Source organism: Equus caballus, chromosome 3 (assembly GCF_041296265.1).
Source record: "Equus caballus isolate H_3958 breed thoroughbred chromosome 3, TB-T2T, whole genome shotgun sequence".
NCBI classification, from domain to species: Eukaryota; Metazoa; Chordata; class Mammalia; order Perissodactyla; family Equidae; genus Equus; species Equus caballus.
Window position 1 is genome coordinate 77,771,193 of NC_091686.1, and position 18,755 is coordinate 77,789,947.

Here is an 18,755-nt window from a genome sequence, read left to right on the forward strand (position 1 = left end):
AGTCAAGTTGAACAGGACTTTCTCATTTCTTTATTAAAACTTATCTTGGATCCAATATCGCTTGCATAAAGTAAAATAACCTCCGTACTTTAAAGTCATTATCTCTGATAATGTTTTAGCTTATGTTGACATCCAATGTGCTTGGAAGTGTTTAAAAATGATGAACATTTTGCACATGGACAGCCTATATGATGAATTCACACATGCAAAAGAACTGATTAACAAACAGCTGGTCTACCAAAACAAGCACGTAGTTACAAAGTGGATGGGCATTTTGGAGAGCTGGGAACTAATTCCTACAAGTCTAAAAATCTAATAAGTAAAGCTATTAAGTCAAATCCTAAATATTCCACGCCTAATATTTTTGTTGAGAAGATATTTAGCTTGATGTCATCACATTGAATTGATACCAGGAATCAATGTATGGTGGGCTTGAGAAGAGCAGAAATGCAGTTCAAAGCAAATTTTACTTTTGACTATATTCAGTTGTAACCAAAAAAAAAAAAATGAAGGAAAAGGACAAACAGAAAGAAACATGTCATATTTATTTTATTAAATATGGGTTATATCTGTTCAATTACTTTATTGTACTTAACTTTTTTAAAGTCTCACATTTATATATCTCAAAGATATACAATGATATAACCTAAAAATTTAAATGTCCAATAAAGACTTTTGCTGTATCAGAGGACAGAAAGAAACATTAAAAAAAATAATGTTATAGCTTTTCACATTATTAGCCTTACTATTAATTACTATTAAATACTATTAATTGTCACTCTTAAGTATTAATAACACATATGTGCATCATTACCTATTACAAATTAAGTATATTTTTGATCTGATAGCGCTATTTCCCAGCTGGCTCTCTAAAAAGTTGATCACTCTAACTGTTGGCCAAATACTCCAGGCTCTTAACAACTTCACTAACAGTGGAGGTCCTCTCCTCGATTCCCTTTTGTGACCCATTTATGTTAAGCTCCTTAGAATCAGAAAGAGCCAGGTCTTCATGGGTGAAAATTCTTGACTATCTTTCAATGCAATGGTTAAACCCACAAAATTTTATTAAAACAAAGTTTGCTGGGGATCATTTAGCAAATTTCCTGATTCTCAGACAAAATGGATAACTTCTCCTAAGATTGTTTTCATTAAAAAGAGCACAAATACAAACACCCAATTTCTGAAAGTATTTCTTAAAGGGGTTAGGTGATATAGAATGAGTAGAGGAGCTGAAGTATAATAAAAGGGAACCAGAGAAATGCCAGACTTGAATTACCCAGGTATGTTTATTGTTATCATTATATATCCTTCTTCTCAGAGAGTCATTTCCTTTGGCGTGTAAGAAAAGATAAATTCACCACATGAGAAAGAAAAGTTTTAAAATGGAAACAAATTGAATTAGGCTTAAAAGAGAAAGTAATGTTGCATAACTAGATTACAAAAACCACACAAATAGAAACTACACCAAGCCAAAAATACCTCATAAAAGTTCTGTAGATTCATTCTAAGGATATTGATTGAGTGCCAACTATGTGTCAGGTATTGAATTAAACAGAATGTAAATATAAATATATACCACATACATGTATACATATATGCACATCCCATTTTTACTCCATTATTCTATTTTCATTTGGTGTTCTTAGCTAAAGTAATTTGAGGGAGAATAAAAAGGGGATAGTTATTAGGCTTTCTTTTTTTTTTTCCATTTTCATGAATAAATTTATTGCATATTAAACAGAGTTAGGGTCTTCCAGATAATAACCCTATGGACAATTATCCCACAGGCCTAGAGATAGTAACTTGAGCTAACATTAAATTTTACAAAATCAACATCTTAAAAGTTCCATGAATCGGATTTTTAAATCAGCAAGTAACCAATCATAGTTGATCTTTAAATAGTAATGCTTACACTGTAAGGATACACAAAATAAATTGGCAGTCCTTTGAATTGTCTATAACAAGATAGGAAAAGTCGCTGTTCAGCCATATTTTTGTTCAAATACTTTTAAAATCTTATTTATACAAGTTGAACTTATTGCCTGTCTTAGAAAGGATATCAATAACCATTCTGGAAAATCTAGCCTAATTCCTCTAGAGTCCTGCAGTTCTCTAGCTTTATCACTTTATTTACTAGATACACTGGAATGAAACAGGCCAGGAAAAAAGAAAAATAACCACCGAGTAGTCTCAGTGTTTAAAAAAAAAAGGTAAAATTTTGTGATCTGGAACAAACAGAGCAGAGTTAGTAAATACATCAACTAGTTCTTACAAGGAGCAGCATAGGAAATTGAGAATATTTTTAGAACAGTAGAATGGAAAAGGTCTCCAAGCTTGTTTCTTTTGCTTGGTTGGTTGATTACGTTTTCTTAGGCATGGGTAAATTGGGTGAGTAGAGCCATTATAGTTAAAATGTTTAAATTCTTTAAAAAATCCTTCAGTTAGTCAATACTAAACATCATGTCACTAGTGAAAAAGAAACCAAACCAACGAAAAAGATTATGCATACTTAGCATTGATTTATGATTGAACTTAAAATGAATTTGGTGGTGCTGATACTGTGGGAATTCATAATGTTCATAATAACCAACACTTTGAAGAGCTGGGAAGTTATATGTGCTTATGATAATATCTTGCTGAAAGTCTATTATTTGACAATTTCATTGTGAAAAACTGTCACTTCAAAGAACAAGGCAAAGCATTGGCCTAAACTTCTCTCTTTCAGGGAAAGCTTATCCATATAGAGGTAGATAAAATCATTATTTTTTATTAGAAACTAAATTAAATATTTGGACCTTGATAGTTAACTACCCTCAGGGTCTGCTCAAGGGCTTTGAGGACAGTTAAGAAAATAGTGAATTAAAAGATCATATTTTTGGGGCCAGCCTGATGGTTAAGTTCATGCACTCTGTTTCAGCAGCTCGGGGTTTGCTGGTTAGGATCCTGGGCACAAACATACACACTGCTCATAAAGCCATGCTGTGGTGGCATCCCACATAGAAGAACTAGAAGGACTTACAACTAGGATTTACAACTATGTACTAGGGGCTCTAGGAAGGAAAAAAAAAAAGAGGAAGATTGGCAGCAGATGCTAGCTCAGGGCCAATGTCCTTCACCAAAAAAAAAAAACCCCAAAAATCATTATTTTCAAAAAAGTTTATAATTCTCAATATGATTTTAGTAGATTTTGTTATTCAATCTCTAAAATAATCCTGGGATAATGTTAGAAAAATTTTTATTAATCTCATTTAAACAACTAATAATGGCAACAAGGAGTATAGATGATTTGCCTAAGAACAAGAGGCAATGACTTAAATAACTGGAATAAGGACCCTAAGTCTCCTGACTTTTAATTCTTATTCCAAGTTTCCTTCAGACTATAAATCGGCCAAATTATGATGACAATATCTACTGTGGTGTTGTGGATTAAAAGAGATAATGTATGTAGACATTAAAGAAATGATAGTCATTCCTATTATTACTGGACACACTGAGTGATTCTGAGAGTTGAAGTCCTCACTCAATCTCCACTTTTCAGAATCTCCATAAACTTGATTACTTATTTCTTATAAAATATTTCTCACTAGAATTGCAGATGCATTTCCAGCAGCTCTGTTTAGCCAAACTTATTTACTGAACATGATAAAAACCCTAAAAATTGTGAGGACCAGGACCCAAGGTGCATATAACAAGATTGCAGGTCTTTTTGCTTAAAAATTCTGCTACAACCCAGAAATAAAAACAATCAGCGGAAGAATGTTATTAATATTAAAGACTATACAATTTAGTGAAAAAATATACTGGAAACCCACAAAAATCCAGGTTTCTTTCATGCTATTTCATCCTGTCACTCTCATTTTGCTTAAACAGTTTTGTTACTTTATGGAGAGCATGTTCTCTGGCCCCTCAAGGTCAAATGAAGGCTGTTTCCCATGTGTTTCCACAGCATCCTCTACTGCAACAATAAGACATTTCTCACAAGATACTGATTTTGCTGATTACTTATCTATATTTTACTAATTAGACCATAAGCTTTGCCTGTCCTAAAAATGGTAGTCAGCTCTTTGAGGAACAAATAAAGGATGGACTAAGCACATTACAATTAAAGAAATTGAGATTAATAAAATAAGGTTTTCAAGAATGTTTCTGTAGATTCCTCTTAACTACAAAAACTTCAATATTCCTGTACAATGTAACTTTAACCAAGTGATCAAACTAGTAATTCCAATAAGTGACCTCCTAATGCAATGGGAAGGATAGAGCATCTCCTGCATGGTATTTCCTGTCCAAAATGTTTAAGCTGAATCTAACTATGAGAAAACAATCAGAAAGACTGCAATTCTAGCACATTCGACAGGACAAATGGCCTGGATTCTACAAAATATCATTTTCATGAAAGACAAAAATAGACCAGAAGACTTCTAAGTCAAAGAAGATTAAAGAGACATGGCAACTAAAGGCAATGCATGATCCTTGATTGGGTCCTGCATGGAGAAACAAGGGCTATAAAACACATTATTGGGGTAATTGGAAAAATTTGTGTATGGATTATATAGTAGATGATGGATAGTATTTAATCAATCTTACATTTCTTGTGTGTTAATGATAGAGAGAGAATGTCTTTGTTCTTAAAACACATTTGCTGGAGGACTTAGGAATTAACTATTATAAAGTCATAATTTACTTTCAAAAAATCAAATAACAGCAAAATATATACACACATGCATACACAGAAAAGTTAAGTCAAATGTGTTAAAAATTTAAATGTGAATTCAGAAAAAGGCTTACATCATGTTTACTGTATCACTCTTTCAACTTTTTTATAAAGGTTCTGTAAAAAGAATGGAGAAAAAAGTAGTAATATTTAATGGTTTATTTTTCTCCAAATCTATAATTTTAGCTGCTCTCTCTCTATAGCTGGTTTAGAATATATCTCCTCCTTTCATGAACTTAAGACATTCAACCAGCTAAGTGTCAATTCCTCTTCTCAAACACAGATGCAAACAGCATCCTTCTCACTATCACTAGGTAGGTTTCCTTTCCTCTCTTCCTCCCTGCCCTGTAAGAGGCAAGTAGGAGGGAGAGTCCATAGAACTTTCCTCTCCTTCCTCCAATAACTTCCTCTATCATAGCAACTTCATCAGAAATAAAATGAAAGAGGTTCTAGGTGATTGCTGATCCCTTGTAGGACAGAGGGAAGTGATATGGAGATAGCATTCTTCATTTCTTGTTATTTCTTCAAAGGAGCATTGAACAAATGCTCCATGGGGGTAGGAAGAAAATTCTCCCGTTATACTCATTCATATTTTGAAATACCTGTCCTCTGCCCATTGTTCACAAGTGACATGAAATTCTAAATACTCTCTCTAACCTAGAAAACCAAGGGATGTGTGTTTGCCAGTATCTGGTACAGCAGGAGGGGTACGGGTCAGTAAGGCTCTTTTACTTCTTTCACCTCTCTCTGCTCCCAATACTGAGCTTAGGGTGTAGTGGAGGAGGCAGATAATAACACAGCATACTATTAAGGAAATAACTTCAAATTTTAACAAATCTATGAAGGAAATAAATCATTATAAAATAGTTCAATACAAAAATCCAAGAATAATTTTTGGTTCTAAAAAGATTTCAATTTTTTTTATAATGTTAATATTCAAGATAATTAATATAACAAAATCTTACATTTTTGACCATTTTTGAAATGATTTTCTTTTTATGGAACTTTTCACATTTGGAGAGTATTCAACTTATCAGTTATCTAGTTTTTCCCCTAAATAAATATACTGTTTAAAGTACTGCATATTAGCTATGAATTTTCATCTCCACCTCCACCTCAATCCCTTCATTCTATAAATGGCAAAATACAAAATGAGCATAAAATCTTGGGAATGGAAGTATACAATCTGTAGTATAATACATTAAACATTTTATTTTTCATTAATAAAATCATTTCTTAAACTCAAAGTAACTTTTTTGGTGGGATCTTAAAAAATAAGAATATTCCTTTTGAAAAGTAAGTACTTTGCTTCACGTGCAACTGCAGAATCTTGCAATGTAAAACTACCTCATGTTTTTCTTGCCTAAAAAAATTCTAGCTATAAAATATTTGACACACAGAATCCATGGTGTGGAATTAAAAATTTCCAAATTGTCACCCTTTTGAATCAATACTATTAAAGAAATACCATGATTTTAAATAGCCAAATCAATGCCTACACTTCGACTGGGGTGAAGCTGTGGTGGGGACAATAGGATATACTACACTAAAAAACAGAGACAGAGAAGCAGTCCTCAAACTAAGGAAAGCGAAGACTTTCAAAGATAATAAAAACCAACGTCAAGTTGAACTGACAGGAAAGTGTAGGAAGACTTTTTTCATCTCTCAAAGAATTATAATTTGAGTAGAGGAAAGAGCTATAGGTGATATAAATTGAGAGACCCTTATCTAAAGCATTTGTTACAGTGCTCTATAAAACCACAGTAGAAATGTTAATTAGTCAATTAGTTTGAAACTTATGCTCCAGTAAACTAAAATACTCCTCCCACAAAAGGTGTTCACAAAAGGAACTGCTTGTAAGACAAGAGATAGATACTTGAATTTAGCATATTTAACATTCTGCTGAACAACAAATAAACCTACAGATGATTCCCAATAACGGAAAGTTTTAAAATACCATAAATACTATGTCAGTTTAGTATAAAATTACATTACGTAAATTTCTGTAAAGATTACTTTTATGTCTAAAGGACAAGACAATCAAATGTTTCCTTGACAGCAGAAGTAGAGAGAACTCAGAAGTTGCTAACCAGCTGTGTTGCCACCTTATGGTAGAAGCATTCCCTTGCTTCTGACCTAGCTATGAAATTTCTCTCAGCATCCATTCAAAAATCAGTCTTAACATTTCTCTCCCTGGATAACCTGTAAATTCCCTGAGGCAAGGGTCAGGTTTTGCCTTATTCTCCACAGTATTCTGTGGGGGTGGGGTAATCTGAAATTTAAAATATGGTGGAAAGAGAAAGCCTCATTGAGAAGGTGACATTCGAGCAAAGACTTGAAGGAGATGAAGAAGCTGGCCATGTGGCTAAGTGGGGGCTAGGAGGAGGGAGACGTTCAGGTCTAACTAGAGCTCACCTGATGTGTTTGTGTAAAGGCTATGTGGCTGAAGCCAAGTGAGCAAGGGAAGAGTAATAGGAGAGGAAGTAAAGTGATGCTAATACAGGCCAAGATTTGTCATTCAGCTCTTATTGAGATAAAAAGTCATTCAGATTGAATCCAAGGTATGAAGTACCTGATCTGTACTTTAAAGGGATTACAGAACTGCTTTTTGAGAATGAATTAGAGGAGTGACAAGGTCTTACTTACATTTTAAGAGTATCCTTCTGGCAATTATGCTGAGAACAAATTTAAGGGGGACAAGGAGGGAAGTGGGGAGATCAATTAAGGGGCTATAACAAAAAGGTCCAGGAGAGATGATAGGGGCTTGAATCTGGCAGAATATGCTCATAGGATAGGGTGTGCAGTATGAGTGAAAAAAAAACAAAGATGGTGCATGGTTTAGGGCTGGGCACCTGGAAGGACAGAGTAGCCATTTGCTAAGATAGAGAAGACTCAGATGGGAGAATACCAAAAGTGTAGTTCTAGAATTGTGACACATATTAGAAGTCTGGGTGGATATGGCAAGTTAGCAGTTGAATCTATGAGTTTGGAGTTAAGAAATGGAGATAGAAATCTGGGAATTGTGAGATGATGTAGAGCCATATGACTATATAAGATCACCTTGGTAGAAAGCATGGATAGGGCCTAGACTACATCTAGGATTACACTCTGGGCCAGAGCAACAGTGAGAGGTTGCAGAGATGAGGAGGAACCAGAAAAGGAAGCTAAGAAGGACCAGTTGCTGAGGAGGGAGAGAAACAAGAGAAAGGTGTATCCAAGGCAAAGTGAAGAAAATGTTGCAAGAATGTGGTCAACGCAAATTCTCCACATGTTACCTTACTAATCACATCTTACTCATCCTACAGAGCAGGACTCTTTTTAGATGAGCCCTCTCTGAGCAGTCCTTCCTTACTTAGATGATGCTCCTCTGTGTCCCTCCCCTAATGGGTACGCCTCTATGATAACACTTATCACAATTATGACTGCAGCTTCATTTCTCTGCCCTTTCCTCTCCTTCACCAATGTGAGTTCCTTGAGGGCCAGAAACTTCACTGGAATGCTAGAGTCTAGTAATCTCCGGCAGATGGAAAGGAGGAAATTACATTTATCAAGAGGCTACAGTGTTGCAGACAATACATCAATACCTTTACTTAGGTGCTCAAAAAATGTTGATAAAAGAATGAAGGAAGTACAGAATGAACAGATGATAGATAAGGGCAATTCAGTGCACAAGTAGAGCCCTGGAGGGAAGACCCATGCATCAGGACACCACAGCTTAACAGCACAGCTCTCAAGATTACCCTGCTAACTCTTCTTGCTCTCTTTCCAAGCTCGTCAAGCAAAATTCTCCAATATAATTTTGTCCCCTTTATAGATTTTCCTGCAGAGTTAGAAAGTGATACCTAGCAAATATAAATATGTGTTTCAACTGGCTGCTGTATTGCTCACAGTGCATGAATAAATTAGCGTTCTGTTTTAGATACTAGTCTAATGTAAGTTTGGTCAGTGTATTTCTTTTGGGACTTGTAAGGACGATCAGTCTGCTTGTTTTCTGTTTTTCAAGTGTTAAAATCATGTTGTGAGATCAAAACGGGACTGACTTAGGCAATCACAAGAGACTGTGATACAAGAAATCCAGGACATACATACTGTGTGACTGATTGCTAAAGGAAAATATTGATTTCCATTTATTTTATCTCTTGTTGACACACAATAATCGTCACAGTCAGGATTCTTGTATTGGGAGAGGTTGTTACAGAATGAACTGAGCAAAAAATGATATTTTGTTGTTGCTTCAAATGAGATCCATTTTTCTGAGTTGAATTTATTCCCTAAGCTGAAAAGTAGAATCCCAGAGCCATACTAACACATTCCAGGTTTAAATCTAACATTTGTTAGTGTAGCCAATCTTGCCAAGCTAGATCAATTTGTGATGCTCTGACAAAGTAGAGTTTGCAGTCTTTTAAAGACCAAAATTTGAACTGTGCTGACACAGCTAAGGTAATTTGCTCTTAGGGTGCTAACTAGGCTTGGATTTGGTCTCCCTCCGGGATACCTGTGCCATCTCTAAATTCAAAAGTGTCAAAGAAAATTCTGGATGAAATTATTTGGATCAATGATATTAGGTAGATAAAACCTTTGCTACAGTTTTCACTTATTAAAATGTGTTGGACAGCAATCCTCTATTTTTACTGACATCAGAGAGATGAGAATTTACAAATATAGTAATTTCTTGTTACTAACCTACCTATCAATCTCTATAACCAAGTTAATAAGTTCTGTATATTTCTATGTCCTAAGTATATCTGAAATCTAAATCCTCTTCATGCCACCATCCACGACAGCCAGAGTCATGCTAGGAAAAGATGGATGCAACCAAGTTAGCCATGTTCCTGACTTTGGAAAGTACCTATCACTTGGATTTTTCCTTAGAATAGTATCTTCTTGAATGGACAAAACCCATTACATTATGTTAGAATTTGCTAAGCCCTTTGCATTACCATGCTTTGTATATTGTGCTTAATGGCTGGTTTCCCAAGAATCATTCTGACAGTATTTAATCCCATGCATAGTTCCTTAGTCTTCAACCTACCAGATCCCAGTTCCTAACCCTACCACACTGGCCTTTGGTTTTGGGGTCCTATCTTGCCCTGTCCATGAGTTCTGACATTTATTCATACAAAATGAAAGTTGGGGCAACTAAGGGAAGTTTTATTTCAAAATTTTATTTTATAAGCAAACTTCAATTTTATGAACTATGTTGACTCTAGAAAAAAAAGAGTTGTTTGAATCATTCAGGAAGATATGAGTCAAATACCAGAGAGTTCCTCAATAGAATTACTATAAAAGTGCAAAAACGTTGAAGTGAGATTGGCCCATAGAGTTAGGACTTTTTATAGTTAGTGTCCTGATTGTGTGCTAAGGTGTTTTTATTTTATGGTATATATCTTACCTTAACTTCCACATGTGCCATCAGCACTGCAAAATTGGTTAGGTGATTACAAGAGCATGTAGTGTGCGTCTTATTCGTTGTCAGGAGCCGACAGCCTTGTGTTGACCAATAACCTGTCATTGTGCGTTTGGAATAGCTCCAAAACGAACAGTTAGGGTTGAAATTTTCCTCGGACTGCTACATGGAAAAAAAAAAAATTAATCAAGCCAAAAACTACTTTAGGATCATATAAATTAGGTAGGCATTTTCCTAACCTCTAATACAACATCATACTCTGTTACAATTTTTGTGGAGATATCTATCAGTATTTTCATATTATGTGAGCTTCATCAAGTTTAAGCAAATTTGATTATATGCTGTTGTTTATTCCCCCTGATTAGAGGTGAGTTTACTTTTTTAAAAATTAATATTGAAGGAATACTAGTATTAATGTCTCAGAATCACATCAACTAATTTCAAAGTAAAGTACATTGCAAAGTAAATTAATAAATTTCTCTAAATAATCAACTTCTGAAAGGAAGATCTTTAGAAATCTTTGTTTAATTTACAATACACAAAAATATATCTACACACAAAGACTAATTATTTGTAACACCATATGTGAAGCCACGTCCAGTTCCACTGAACATATTGCTAGCTCTTTTTAATTATGGAGAAGCATTTATAAAACCATCTATGAATGTCTTCACCAAAAGCATTTACATATTCAAGAATTATTCTCCTACCCCACTTTAGAAAAAAAAATCACCACTATCATTTTATAGATAATGAATTACTATATGTCAAACAATAGGAAAAAAATAAAAAGAAATTAATATACTTCTTGTTCATGCTTTAGCAAATATAGGTAATGTGGACAACTAAACTTACCATGCCATTTTCTTACCTTAATATGTTTAACAGTGAACACCACAGGATCAGCCAAATAAACCTTATTACTAAACTCCTTGTTTATTGCTGCTGTAATAACAGGGGAATTGACAATAACAGAATGATTGGTGGACATGGCCTCTGTTCCCAACTTCATGCTGGCATTCTCCGTGGACAAATAAGGACCCAAGTTGTTATAAAGGACAAAGGCCACTCTGATCTCTCCTAAAATAAATGCAAATGTGAATTATAAATTGGGCAAAAACTCTGATTACTTTGTACATTCCACTTAAATTAGACAGGTCTAATCAGATCATAATCAAATCTATGTAATATGTACTCACAACAAAAATCAAGCATTCAATTTAACGAAAGTGCCAAGTCATTAATGAGAAAAGGAAAGTCAAATGATGCTGAAACAACTACATATTAGTATTTAAAAAAATGAACCTCAATCCCTATTTCAATCCATACTCAAAAAGTAATTTGACATGGATTATAGACCTAAGATAAAAACCAGAACCATAAAGCTTCTAGAACAAAATGTAGGATATCTTTGTGATCTTGGGGAAGACAAAGATGATTTGGATAGGACCCAAAAAACACTAACCACGAAAGAAAAAAATGGCAAACTGAACTTTATCAAAATTAAAAATTTGTGTCTATCAAAATAAAGCATTAAGAAAATGCAAAGGCAAGCCACAGACTAGGAAGTTGTATAGGTATATGTATGTGTGTATATATATATATATATGAGACTCATGAATGTATAAAGCACTTATACTAATCAACAATAAAAGAATAAATGACACATTGAAATGGCAAAACACATAAACACACATTTTAGCACAAAAAGATATAGGAAAGGCTAATAGATATAAAAAATTATCAATATCATTAGTAATTAGGGAAATAAAAATAAGTCACATTGAGATACCACTTCATACCCACTAGATTCTCTAAAATCGAAAAGACTGACCACACTAATGTTAACAAGGATGTGGAATAATTGGAAATCTTGTATACTGCTGATGGGAGTGTAAAATGGTTCAACCACTTAGAAAAATGTTTTGCAATTTCTTATAAAGTTAAACATATATCTACCCTTCCTAGATAAGTGAAAAGATATATCCAAAAAGAAAAAAACTCATATAAGAATGTTGATAGCCCTTATTCATAAAAGTCCTGAACCAGAAACAACTACAAAATCTTTCAATAGGAGAATAAATTATAGCATGCTACTATAATGGAATATACTATATATCAATAAAGAACAAATGACAGATAGATGGAGCATAATGACTGAATCTCAAAAATATTACCCTGAGTTAAAGAATATAGACAGAGTATATACTGTATGATTCCAGTTATTTGAAAGCTAAGAGCAGGCAAAATTTGTCTACAGAAATAATAATGAGAAGAAAGGAGGTTCATCAGGTGGGGGAGGGAGTGAGAAGACTGGAAAGAGTCACCAGGAAATTTCCTGGGTAATATTAGAGATTTATATGTTATTTTATGTGATATTATATAGGAATGTACAACTGTCAAATTCATCAAGATAAACACTTAATATGTATGCATTTTCTTGTATGTAAATTATATCTTAATTGCAGTGAAAGAAAAAAACAAGGATTCAAAATCTTTACTGTCTTAAAACTCAACTACCATGTTCTTTTAAGGTTGCTATCTCCATATGTCCTTCAACCTTATTTTTTCCTTTATGACAATCTCTTACATGTAATCCTGTGTAAAATTAACCTTCTTTTAACATGTTTTTTTATCATATCATTTCCTTTCTTAAAATAAGTCAAACCGTATGTCTTACTTCCAGTATGAATTCATTTCAGTTCACCAAGAGACAGGCACTGCTCTGACTACTGTTGTTAACTAAGACGAGGAAGTCATAGTCCTTGTCCTGAATCTTAGAATCAAGTGGGAATAACGACAAAGAAATTTTGTTTTTGTTGTTGTTGAGGAAGATTGGCCCTGAGCTAATATCTGTTGCCAATCTTGCCCTTTTTGCTTGAGGAAGATTGTCCCTAAGCTAACATCTGTCCCAATCTTCCTCTATTTTTTGTCTGTGGGTTGCTGGCACAGCATGGCTTGATCAGCAGTGTGCAGGTCCCTGCCCAGGATCTGAACCGGTGAACCCGGGCAGGCGAAGCAGAGCATGTGAACCTACCACTAGGTCACCAGGCTGGCCCCAAAGACAAAAAAGTTTTAATGTATTTTTTTGAGGAGCGAGAAGGCTGGCCAACATCTAAACTGTGCTCCCATGTTTGGGAAATTCCCTACTCTTAAGGATTTATAGACACAAAATAGACATATACTTGCTTTCCCAGCCTGCCTTGCAACGAGGTTGCTCTGGGCGCCTCAGTTAGATGCATCCAATCAGACACACTAGCCTCAGATTTTGGATGAGGAACTGGTGACACAGGGAAGCAGGAGGCAGTGCAGCAGCAGCCTTCACTTACGGCAGCAGTGACATCTCACCGCAACGATTCTGTGTGATGGTACCGCCTGCTGTCAGCCTCCTTGCTCTTGTGTGTTTTCTGAGCCTGACTCTCCAGCCTTCCCAGTGATTCTATGTGATATATATTATTCTTTCAGTAACCCAGAAAACAGATTATGATAAGAGCTACATAAAGGAAAGGGGCATTCTTAAACTTCCAGTCCACATCTGTTAACATAGTACTGGGCAAACAACAGTAATTCACTAAACTCTTCTTGATTGTTACAACACAGCATTTAATTTTAGTTCTTCCCCTCTAGGTTTCAGGTAAAATATAAAAATGCTGATTTGTGGAAGGCTAACCTTAGGAACATCTATGTATTTTTATTATTGACAGTAACAACTTTTATTTTAATTGGTTTATAATTGGCTGGCAATTTATACCAATTTCCACTTGTGGGATGGGGTCGTGTTGTCATCCTACCTTGTTTTACCAGTGCTTTTAGACACATGTAATTGTTACAGATTCTTCACTCCAAAATTAATGCTTAAATGTGAGCTCAAACACACATACACATTACATTAATTTAATAAATAAAATAAATGAGCACAAAATATAATTTGACTAATATAGACATATGTCAATCTTCATTAGCTTTGTATCTGAAAGTTCACATACTTATTTGATAAATCCTTAGTGAGTACATCCTGTACCAGGCACCAGGTTTATATTAGCGAACAAATTACAAAAGGTCCCTGCTCTCATGGAGCTTACCACCTAGAGGGAGAGTCAGACCACAAGCAGGCAAGTCAAAAAAATTAAAAAATAAAAATATAATTTCACATAATGGTAAGTGAATAAATCCTATGAAGAAGCATTGGCATAAAATGGCTAATGGGAAAAGAATGATTGGGAAAGAGTGATCTAACTTCAGGGAGATGGGGAAACCTTCCTAAAGAGGTGAGATTTATACAGAGCAGTGAATGACAGGGAAGCTTCTATATAAAGAAATGTAAAAATTGCATTCTGGAAAGGAAGAAAATGCAAAAATGTGATGCAGGAACATTCTTGGTGTGTTCAAGGAACAGAATCAAGACTAACTTAGGGAACCCTCGTACATTACTGGTAGGGATATAAATTGGTGCATCCACCCTGGAAAACAGTATGGATGTTCCTCAAAAAACTAAAAATAGAACTACCATATGATCCAGCAATTCCTCTTCTGGGTATTTATCTGAAGGAAATGAAAACACTAATTCAAAAAGATCTATGCACCCCCATGTTCATCACAGCATTGTTTACAATAGCCAAGATATGAAAACAACCTAAGTGTCCATCAATAGATGAACAGATAAAGGATATATGGTATATACATACAGTGGAATATTATTCAGCCATAAAAAAGAAGGAAATCTTGCCATTTGTGACAACACAGGTGGCCCTTGAGGGCATTATGCTGAGTGAAATAAGTCAGAGAAAGAAAAATACAGTGTCATTTCAATTATATGTGGAATCTTAAAGAGCAAAAAACAAAACTGAACTCATAGACATACTGAGCAGACTGGTGGCTGCCAGAGGCAGGGGATGTGGGGTAGGGGAGATGGATGAAGGGGATCAAAAGGTACAAACCTCCAGTTATAACGTCAGTCATGAGGCTGTAATGTACACCAGAGTGACTGTAGTTAATAATCCTATACTGCATATTTTGAAAGTTGCTAAGAGACTAAACCTTAAAAGTTCTCATGACAAGAAAAAATATATAACTATGTGTGGTGATAGATCTTAACTAGACTTACTGTGGTGACCATTTTGCAATACATACAAATATCAAATCATTACATTGTACACCTGAAACTAATATAATGTTATATGTCAATCATATCTCAATTTAAAAAAAAGAATCAAGACTAGACTGTCTGGGTCACAGAGAGCATGCTAAAGACAAATGTGAAGTCGCACAGATGAGGCAGGATGGAGGTGAACCAGGTAGCACGTTGTAGGCCTAGTTAAGTCATTTGATTTCATTCTAAGTGTAACTGGAGGGGAACTGGTCAGACTTGTGTTTCAGGAAGAACCCTTTGTCAATAGGATATACTGTTGGGGGGTAAGAGTGGAAGGAGGGAAACCAGTTAGGGAGCTAATATAGGAATCTGATTTTGCTGTATAGAATATCTTGCTGCTGCCTTAAAATTTGCATAGTCAAATTAGCAACATAATGATTTATAAATTCAGTCTTACAAGATTTCCAACACTTATAAAGAATCTTGTTCTGCTGACAATAATTTTTTTTTGATAATATTTTAGTAGGTTCTCCTTTTTCCAAAACTATTCACCCTGCAATATGAAACATCAGCTTTGAGTTGGTTGCTATGCCCTGAGGTCATCTTCCTAACACCTAACAGGTTAAAGAATCTCATTTACCTGGCAAAAGATATGTATTAAAAAATTTAATATTAGTGAGGCTTGAGACATACTTTCTCTATGAGATTATTTATTTAATTTTAATTATATTGGGTAAATTTAGTCTAGTACTAAACTGATCTATTTTACCAGTTTCGTTTTCCAAAAGCATCTCCTCACATTTCAGTTTTCTGTATGCTTTACAAAAGAAAAGCATAGAAACATCCTCAAAAAGAAATGAATAAGGAAAAAATATATATATGGTTTTAAAATTACAGGTAAAATTTCCGTTAAAATTTTTAGAAACCAAATCTGACTACTTAGGAGTCCTTCCTTTCGAGGAAAAAAGTTAGGTCATCTGAATTTTGTTGTTCATTAATTCCCTTACATTCAAGTTTCTGACATTGCAACTTAAAAGTAATGAACAATTTCCAAATCTGACTGGGAATTTTGTAGAACAAATATCATTGCAATATTGTTGGTGCGAGAGGGAGGAGAGAGAGGAAGGGCAGGAGGAGAACGAGAATGGTGGAGCGAGAGGAGAAGGAGAGCTTTTGGATAGCAGGCCTAAAATTCCAAGCAAAGGCAATGAATGGATGACAAGTTCAATTCCATCAAGCTTAACAAATAAACTCTAACCCACCATTCCGACCATTTTGTTTTAAAGTATTTGCAGAAAGTTGGATAGTACTTCCATGACCCATGTTTTCTGGAAATTTTAGATCTTCTAAGTTTCCTTCTGTGCTCAGCCTTGCAACTTCCAATTCTGTTAATAGCAAAGAGATATCAGTACTCGTTGAAAAACACACCAAAGCCAAGATAATTTCCTAAATCACTGAAATACTTCTGAATAGTCTCCATAGTTTAATTTCTCAAGAGTTCAATCTTTTATTTAGAAAGCATTCTTTCAGGGTTTTAATTTCTTTTTAAAATAAAGCTAATAAAAGCTATTAAAATCAGGTAAACAAGAATACAAATGTATCAACTACAAGCCTAAAATTTAAAATTCAAGCTCAAATCCTAATGCTTTGTCACTGACTTTATTTTCAAAATACTATCTTTATTATATGAATTAAGTAAAAATCCTTTTATAATCAACAGCTGCACTATTGTCAATATTGATCTATCTTTAAATGTAATAAGTTTGAAAGTTTTATCAAATCTTCTGAAATAAAACTGTCAGCTACATCCTTGTGCATAATAAAAATAAATTTATACTCTTTATGAGCCAGTAACACAATTATCAAAAATTGTTTCCTCACCTTCACTTAAATGACTGATTTCTTTATAGTATATAATTCAGAAGCCCTCTTATTATAACCAAAGTGACCCATATGCCTTGTATTAGGAGGATAAAATTTTAAATAGTAGAATACATACATAGATATACATATATAAAAACTATAAAAAACAAATGGAGCTCACAGTAAGTGATCTCAGGCTAACATATCCAATACTGGAATGTCTCAAGGAGGATAACATACACAATTATGAAGACCCTTTTAAGCCTATGACAGGTGATGTCCTCCTAATTATAGAAAAAGAATAACTTATCCCCACTGAAACAAAGTATCGTTCACAATATCTGGGCCACCATAGACACTTTTTTCTTTTCCCTCTTCTGCTGTACAAGGATCTCTGGCCCTTCTGTATAACAAAGGCCACTTACGAATATTGTCTGTGTTCTCCCTGACAATGTCAGTCTTCAAAAGGTTATCAGCCAGCACAAAAGCACTTTCTTCCACAGTGTCAAGCAACATGGTGGCTGCACGTAGTTGATCACTTGTAGTCAGGTCTCTCCATGCATTCAAGGCTTGTGGCTGGAGGAGGTTGTTAACTGTCTCGACCATTGCCTATGAGAGGATGAACAGAATGACAGAGGTCTCTAGTGAACCCACAGAGCTGTCAGAAATCCAGGTGTACATGTTGCCCAGCAAGCAAGGATCAGCGGTGTGCATGAGTTCAGTATTGTCCCAGCCTCCCCTGTGACATGCTGCAGCAGAAGCATTCATTATTTTGTTCTGTAAAACCCTACCTGAGACTTTGCAAGGCAAGAGGAAAACCTGCTTCTGTTTTGAAGACAACAAATAGAGCCATACTTGCTTAGAAGCAATAACAAAGGCTTAAATAAGACTATAACCACATAATTAAATTATTTGGCTGGGAAACAGTTGGCATGTAATTTAAAATAACAATTTTATCACGTCACTTACAAAAAATGATTTTTTTCTATGCATCACCATAAAACTAGATGCTGAACACAACAGAGATTAACATGATGACCATGACAGGACAATACAAGAATTTGTTGCCTATAGGTTAAGGACTCACTAAGCAAACTGATTTTTTTCTTAGCCAGCTAGTAAAATGTCAGAATGGGGAAAATATCAAAGCATACATACTCCCAGGGGCTTCGGATATGTTATGTATGGAGAGAAACCTTCTTCACACTGTTCTCTACTAGGGATGGGAATAAACAGTTGGCACTTGCTACCTGTGGCCCTCAGGTGTTTTTCCTTAAAAAAAAAATCAGCAGTAGGTACACTCACACATAGAGATAAAGCACTCTGTTTCTTGTTGCTTCATCGAAAAGAATCATCTTTCTAGTTACAATTTATATATTTCCTGTGGTTAGCTTTATGCTCTAGGTTACAAAGAAAAAAATAGTGCTCGCAATAAGGTCTTAAGGTTTCATTCATACCTAGAGAACTGCAAAATAGAAAAAGAGCAGCTGCAGTTTGAAAGTGACCATCCCTGAACCCGTTGATCATGAAATATGCATCTAATCCAGAAATAAAGTTGAATCAACAGCCAACGCAGGCTCTTTCTAGGCAGCACATGGGTGTTTTCAAACTGGACTCACTTTATTGACACGTTGGCAGAAGGAATGGGAGAGACTGGAGAAATATCCATTACACTGCAGTGT

General features: G+C 34.9%; 1 protein-coding gene across 50 annotated transcripts in view; it reads right to left on the minus strand.

The window, feature by feature from the left end:
- ADGRL3 (adhesion G protein-coupled receptor L3) overlaps nt 1-18,755 on the minus strand; it is an 801,265-nt gene that overhangs the window by 131,807 nt on the left and 650,703 nt on the right. For all 50 annotated transcript variants that reach the window (XM_070262457.1, XM_070262459.1, XM_070262461.1 and 47 more), the window contains 4 exons: nt 17,499-17,682; nt 16,473-16,595; nt 10,993-11,201; nt 10,107-10,283 (listed from right to left, as the gene is read on the minus strand). In XM_070262457.1, coding sequence (XP_070118558.1) covers nt 10,107-10,283; nt 10,993-11,201; nt 16,473-16,595; nt 17,499-17,682 — 693 coding nt within the window. The remainder of the gene's footprint in view (nt 1-10,106; nt 10,284-10,992; nt 11,202-16,472; nt 16,596-17,498; nt 17,683-18,755) is intronic.